General features: G+C 46.2%; 1 protein-coding gene across 1 annotated transcript; it reads left to right on the top strand.

Annotated features, from left to right (window-relative positions):
* Window positions 1-5,125: 5,125 nt before the first annotated feature.
* LOC148844273 (uncharacterized) lies at window positions 5,126-6,984 on the top strand. The gene is made up of 2 exons (XM_088957044.1): window positions 5,126-5,695; window positions 6,000-6,984. The coding sequence occupies exons 1-2, from the start codon at window positions 5,129-5,131 to the stop codon at window positions 6,882-6,884; spliced, it is 1,452 nt and encodes a 483-aa protein (XP_088813170.1). The 5' UTR covers window positions 5,126-5,128; the 3' UTR covers window positions 6,885-6,984.
* Window positions 6,985-7,950: the final 966 nt, after the last annotated feature.

Below are 7,950 nucleotides of genomic sequence, written 5' to 3'. Positions count from 1 at the left end.
GGAGAGGATATCACCTCATGCAGAGGGCAGTCGGGTTGCACTACACTAGGGAGCTCCACCATCCCTTGAGTTACAGGCCGCATAGGAACAAGTCAAATGACGAGTCCACCCAGGTAGTTCACCACAGGGAGCTCATCACCAGGGAGCTCGTCACCAAGTAGCTCACCACCAGGGAGCTTGTCACCAGGTAGCTCACCGCCAGGGAGCTCATCACCAGGTAGCTCACCACCAGGGAGCTCGTCACCAAGTACCTCACCACCAGGTAGCTCACCGCCAGGGAGCATGTCACCAAGGAGCTCACCGCCAGAGAGCTCATCACCAGGGAGCTCGTCACCAAGTAGCTCACCACCAGGGAGCTCGTCACCAGGTAGGTCACCGCCAGGGAGCTCGTCACCAGGGAGCTCGTCACCAGGTAGGTCACCGCCAGAGAGCTCGTCACCAGGTAGCTCACCACTAGGGAGCTCATCACCAGGTAGCTCACCACCAGGTAGCTCACCACCAGGGAGCTCGTCACCAAGTAGCTCACCACAGGGAGCTCGTCACCAGGTAGCTCACCGCCAGGGAGGTCGTCATCAGGTAGCTCACCAGTAGGGAGCTCGTCACCAGGTAGCTCACCACCAGGGAGCTCGTCACCAAGTAGCTCACCACTAGGGAGCTCGTCACCAAATAGCTCACCACCAGGGAGCTCCACCATCCTCTCCTAGGAGCAGGTCAAATGGCGAGGCACTTAGCCAAAAAAATTGATACATCACAAAAAATTGGTACGTGACTAGAAACGGTTACATCAATTGGCGCCATCTGTGGGAATACACTACAAAAAGCTAAGTTCTCATCCTACAAACGCCAAGTCCTCTTCTCCTAGAAAGCTAAGTCCTCACTTTTGTAGAAATTGAAGCTCTCGCTTTATAGTTTACATTTTTTATGAACTCAAAGACTACGCAGGGAGCTAACAGACTAAGTTTACTTTCAATTCAGTTAAAGCCTCATCAGTCCTCTTCGCAAGGTCCCCCCTACAAAGATGAGCTCTTCGTGACTTCCGCGGGAGTTGGCGGCCAACAGACTACATAGGCGCCCTTTCTAGTCAAGCCTTCCAAGGCTCCCGTGTGAGTTGGTGACCTAAATTTAGTAGTGCTGCCCCCGAAGGTCGAGCTCCTAGTAGATTTTTGTAGGAGTGGGTGACCGACATTACGAAGCTGAGGCAGCGCAATCATAGCTCTAAGGCACCCACCTGGTCGGCTCAACACCTTACAGGTAGCTCGGCACCTTGCAGGTAGCTCGACACCTAGTCAGCTTGGTAGCTCACTAGTAGCTCAACACCTGGTCAGCTCGGCACCTCACAGGCAGCTCAGCACCTGGTCAGTTCGGCACCTCACAGGTAGCTCGACACCTAGTCAGTCTGACACCTCACAGGTAGCTCGACACCTAGTCAGTCTGACACCTCACAGGTAGCTCGACACCTAGTCAGTTTGTAAACTCACATGCAAAGCCTATGGGCCACATTACTGCTTAAGACCCAATCGCCTCTTCAGCACGGGTAAAGTCAAAAAAGAGTGGACTTCGAGTCACTCACAAAAGCCTACGGGCCACATTACTACTTAAGACCCAATCGCCTCTTCAGCATGGGAAAAGTCAAAAAAGAGTGGACTATGAGTCACTCCCAAAAGCCTACGGGCCACATTACTACTTAAGACCTAGTCACCTGTTCGGCACGGGAAAAGTCAAAGAAGAGTGGACTACAAGTTGGTCCGAAAGCCTATGGGCCACATTACTGCTAAAGACCCAGTTGCCTCTTCGGCATGGGCAAAATCAAAAAGAGTGGACTACGAGTCACTCCCAAAGCCTACAGGCCACACTATTGCTAAATACCCAATCGCTTCCTCAACATGACCAAATTCAGCAAAAGTGAACTATAAGTTGCCCCTAGAGCCTAAGGGCTACACTACTGAACTGGCAGAGACCTCCTCACCTTACAGGCAACTCGCCATTGGCAGGCAGCTCGCCACATACTGGCAGCTCCCAAAGCTTAAGGAATTGGATCAGCACTTACTAGCTCGTCGACTTACGAGCCAAAAGAAGAAATCTACTCCCTTCGCTGAGTTACTCTCAGCTCGGGAGTGGGGGGCAAATGATGAGGGCGGATTTGGCCCTCTAGTGAAATTGTGACACCTGGCACCTCATGCAAACCAAGTGCAGCCTCTTGACAACTAGGCAGCTCGGGAAGCTCAAGCAGCTCGGTAGAGCTTGCCACAACTAGCCACTTACAGACAGCTCGGCATGGCTCGCCATAGGCAGCTCGACAAAGCTCGCCAAAAGCAGCACGACAGAGCTCACCACAAGCAGCTCGACATAGCTCAGGGAGCTCAGTATAGCTAGGGGTAGCTCGGCATAGGTAGCTCGCCATAGGCAGCTGGCCACTTCGCAGGCAGCCTGGCATCTTACGAAGAGCTCGCTACTTAGGGGCAGCTTGGCACTTACAGGTAGCTCGGCATAGGCAGCTGGCCACAGGCAGCCTGGCGTCTTACGAAGAGCTCGACACTTAGGGGCAGCTCGACACTTACAGGTAGCTCGACACTTAGGGGCAGCTCGGCATATCGCAGGAAGATCTCCTGCCTGACAACCGTACCTGACAGATCCGGAGACTTGCACCCATGTCTCTCGCTAGGCGGTGCCATGCCTGCCAATCCTGAGAGCTGTCCCTTGACTAGCAGAGCCGTACTCTACAGCAACCGCCTGCACCGACCACCTCAGCTCTGGTAGTAACGACTGTGGCAAAGAGACAGAGGCGGCTATGCCTGACTTGTCAGAGACTGTTACGCCTGATTTGACAGGACACCACTATATAAGGACTCCGACCCCCAAAGACAAGAGAGAGAGAATGAAAAAATGGAGGTAATCCCTACTCTCTAGCTCTCTCAATTTGTTTCCAAGCTCCCTACAATCAGAATGCTAACTTAGGCATCGGAGAGTCCTCTGATTCAGTTCTCGCTGGTTCCTCAGCTCTCGCCGCTTACAAAGAGGAGGAAAAGATGGAGTTCTCGCAGGTCCCTCAGCTCTCGCCACTTACAAAGGAGAGGATATCACCTCATGCAGAGGCAGTCGGGTTGCACTACACTATGGAGCTCCACCATCCCCTGAGTTACAGGCCGCCTAGGAGCAGGTCAAATGACGAGTCCACCCAGGTAGCTCACCACCAGGGAGCTCGTCACCAGGGAGGTTGTCACCAAGCAGCTCACCACCAGGGAGCTCGTCACCAGGTAGCTCACCGCCAGGGAGCTCGTCACCAGGTAACTCACCACCAGGGCGCTCGTCACCAAGTACCTCACCACCAAGGAGCTCGTCACTAGGTAGCTCACCACTAGGGAGCTCATCACCAAGTAGCTCACCACCAGGGAGCTCATCACAAAGTAGCTCACCACCAGGGAGCTCGTCACTAGGTAGCTCACCGCCAGGGAGCTCGTCACCAGGTAGCTCACCGTCAGGGAACTCCTCACCAAGTAGCTCATGCCAGGGAGCTCGTCACCAGGTAGCTTACCACCAGGGAGCTCGTCACCAAGTAGCTGACCACTAGGGAGCTCCACCATCCTCTCCTGGGAGCAAGTCAAATGGCGAGGCACTTAGCAAAAAAAAATTGATACATCACAAAAAATTGGTACGTGACCAGAAACGGTTACATCTATGATGATGATGATGATTATTATTATTATTATTATTATTATTATTATTATTATTTCTATAAATAATTGATTGTTATTATTATTTACTTAATTCAGTAAGTTTCAGCAAGTAATTTTTTATTTAATTTGAATTATTTTATTTTTTAATTATTTATAATAGACATTTAGGGTAGTCTATTTATTTGATTTAAGAGACTTACCATGTTTTATCTAGGCAATGACCCCATACTAAGTAAGGGGCTACTACACTATCATTTAATTTGAAATTTACTATTTAACAATAAAAAATCAATGTCTTTTGAGCAACCCACCCCAAAAAAGCATCAATAACTTTGAAATCATTAATCTATTTATAAAATAGTAAAGTTAGATGGATGTTTAGAAAAATATCACCAATACTGCTTAATATATAGGGACATATGAATGGATAAAAATCATTTAAATGATATCTATTCAAAGAGACAAAGAAAGAAGAAAATCATTCAAAAGAATTGCTAAGAATAATAACATAAATCAATTATTTTGGGAATTCCATAGATTTATTAAATAGAATAAATAGAATAAACATCGGCCGAAAGGACATGTTCCCATCTCGTGGTTGGTTCAGCATTGTCAATTAAGGATTCTGATTGATTGAAAACCTGCAATTATTAATCCCCTTGATAAGGCAGCAGCATTGAGAAGGGAGATTAGCCTTGGCCTTGCCTCCTTGTCTCAAATGGTCAAAACGTTCAAATTGTCCTCGAAGATTCATGTACCACGACAATTTCTACAGAATTTTTCTTCTTCCTCGAAGATTCACAATCAACAATATTGATAAATTCAAGAGTTACTTACCAGGTGGTAGTGTACCTATGAGAATATGCCACGTTAGAAAGAATTGGGATCTGCTGCTCACACAACGCGTCTCACACCGACCTCACATGGGAGATGTGCCCGTGAGGTTGGTGTGAAGCGCACTGTGTTGAGCAGAAGATATGGTGTGCCTTAGAAACTACTAACTATAATAACTTTTGGGGTTGAGCACATGCCAATTTTTGATAAATAGGAGTCATTTCGTGCTAAATGACTTATTTTTGTTTGTGTAGAAGATTTCAACAGGGCAGTAACAAAGCTACTTCAACCATATAGACTGAATGCCCGTGACAGAGGGGCATAGAAACCATTGTTCCCGAATCACCCAATTTTTCTTCAAACCCTCCCCCCGGGCCCCCTCTACCCTTTTCCTCTAGAGTGGGGATTTTAGAGAAAATAGTTCCAAGACTTTTCTCTAATTCTTTTAGAATACGCAGAAAGACTTGACTCGGTCTTTCCCACAAGACTAGTATTTAATGCAAAGCAGGCAGTAGATTATTATTACAACTCCACCTGTTATAGTGAGTGTTTTGATCAGTTAATCAGTCAGAACGATGGAATTCAGGAGTGCTGAGATAAAGTTCATTGACATCAAGAGAATGCAGAGGCTTCGGGAAGCAGCCTTAGAAGGGAGTATAAATTCCATGCACGAATTGCCCTGGCAGGACGAGTTCATTCTTCATAGAGCCAGCGTGGTTTGTGCCGCCGAGACTGCTCTGAACATAGCATCTGTGCTCGGCCACCTCGATTTTGCTAGAGAGCTTCTCCGCTGCAAGCCTGATCTCGCTACCCAACCTGACATACGACGGCGACAAACACCCCTTCACTTGGCCTCCGCAAATGGGCATCTTCACCTGGTAAGAGAGCTGCTCTTCATCAACCCAGATGTTTGTCTTGCTCAAGATCGGGATGGCAATACCCCTCTCCATCTAGCAGCAGTCCAAGGCCAAGTGGAGGTGGTAAAAGAGCTACTTCGGCTAAGACCCCAAGCGACCCGAGCCCTTGTGGATTGTCGGCAGACTATTCTGCACCTCTGCGTGAAACATGACCGCTTAGAGGCGTTTAAGCTGCTGGTGAATTCAACTGGTGATCACGAATTTGTGAACTCCAAAGATGATGATGGCAACACAATCCTGCATCTTGCAGTAGCTGATCGGCAGATTGATGTAAGTTTTTCATGCTTCTTACCTAACTTCGATCGCTTTTGATTTTGGTTAGATATACACGACATTCGTTTAATTTTCTTCCAAGAGCAATATCAATTGGCATATTGCTTGAAACCAGTATTCATTAATTAAGTGGATTCCACTAACAGATTTGAAAAACAAGAGCGGGTTATGACCTTCTGGGTTGCACATGCCCAATTTGTTTGATTTTGAAACTAAAATATATCAAGTTGTAATACTTGCTAGTCGTAGACTCACATTAAGCTAATAATGTTTGATGAAATGTCGAACACTTACTGTGCAGACCATTAGATATCTGCTTAGCGAAACCGCAAATAAAGTAAACGTTTTGAATGTCAACTCCGTCACGGCGTTGGATGTTCTGACAAGAAGTCCAAGAGACATGAGAGACATGGAGATAGAGGAGGTTCTTCGAGGTTCCGGAGCTTTAAGAGCTAGGGAAATCCCGCCGGCAGCACGAAATGGCAATGATATTATATGGGCCAATCATCACCTCCATTTTCTTCAGGCTGATGAACATGATCGACAAGCTCCTGCACATGGCCAACCAGCTGCCTCGAAAAAGGGAACTACTACCACCCATTACGGAAAGCAAAAAGAGAGAGTTAAGGAGGTGGAGCAGGCACTGATCGTGGTGGCAATATTGATTGCAACCATCGCTTTTCAAGTCGGAGTAAACCCTCCTGGTGGTGTTTGGCAAGACAATAGCCAGAAATTTGATGCTTCAGCTGGAATTATTGCACCACCACCTCAACCAGATTATCAATACAATGCTGGGAAGTCCATATTGGCCTATGGTCCTAATCCTCGGAAAGAATTCCGGCGACTCTACCGCTGCAATACCACGGGTTTCCTTGCCTCTCTAAGCGTAATCCTACTGATCATTAGTGGGTTGCCGTTGAAGAATAGGATTTACATGTGGGTGATGATTGGAACAATGTGGATTGCCATCACGGCTATGGTATTGACGTACTTGTTTTCCATAATTGCCTTGACACCAACTGGTATACATGACATGGATCGTCAACTGAAAGTAGCAGTTATCACTTGGCTGGCCCTGATGACCTTGCTTATCCTCAGTCACGGCATTCGATTGATATATACATGGATGAAAAGTTGGGGAATGTGGAGATCCCGCAGAGGTGGAAACCATGGCAACAGAGTCTGATGCTTCGTCCGGGAAAGGAGTAGTTCTGAAACTTGAGCTTGTTTGCTATGTACCTTAGTTATTTGATTACTTGTTGAATGAAACTAGCTAATTGTATCAACAGTCAACACTCTCTTTTACAAAAATTATTTCTTAATCTCTTCAAATGTTCAGTAAGAAAAAAAGGAAAAATTGCAGATTATTAGTACCCTGTAATTTGGGTCTAGTCTCACTTTCGTCTCCCAACTTTAAAATGTGTCAATCCAATATCAAATTTTCAAAACGTGCTAATTTAATAGCTACGTTAAACATGTAAAATGACACAAATGCCCTTCGGGTGTCATCTAATTTTCTTTGTTAATCAATACTTCTCATGTACAGGCAGAAGCAATTGCATTCAGGAAAGATTTGTGGCTTCACGAGGGTGTTGGATAAATCGGATTGCCAAAGCCTGGTTGCTGGTTTGAAAGATTTGAAGTTGGACATGACTTCTTCTTAACCAAACAACACACACATCATATCTTGTATCTTGATTCCTTGCCTGATTAGGTTCTTTTTAGAGGGATTTCTATCTAGCCCCAAACCCCAAACCAAGGCATTGACTTTAGAGGGACTTCTATTTAGTACCACAATTTGGAGGTTTAGATTGCAATACATTTGGCTTCTTTTACCTCTCCATTTGCCATCCTATCAGCAATATTGTTAACTGATCTTGGAGTCTATATGTATATTTTCCTTTCCCATTGCTACCGTTGTGATTTCGCTTAATATGTATCTATGCGGATTCTGCTTAATTACTTAGCCATCCTATAATGAAACGAGAATTCCTTTCCACCAAAATTTCTTTGTAGTGCATTGATTTTCCAACTACAGCCTATATTTTAGCCTCAGGAGATTCTCCATAACCAACCGGTCCTCAGTGTGGGGCGAGTAAAATTCCCTTAATGAACAGGATCACATAAACCCAACAAAATGGTGCCAGTGTGATCTCTGAGCACTCCTTCCACCCGTAGACTTAGGGTTACCTAGAAAACTACTTTCGAAGTTAAGCTTGATCATCCCAGTTTCTGGTGCAGTCTTCTCTTGA

Source organism: Nelumbo lutea, chromosome 8, assembly GCF_056320005.1.
Source record: "Nelumbo lutea isolate HS-2025 chromosome 8, American lotus-T2T, whole genome shotgun sequence".
Taxonomy (NCBI): Eukaryota; Viridiplantae; Streptophyta; class Magnoliopsida; order Proteales; family Nelumbonaceae; genus Nelumbo; species Nelumbo lutea.
Note: the sequence above shows the minus strand (reverse complement) of the source record. Positions and strands in the feature narration are given on the sequence as shown.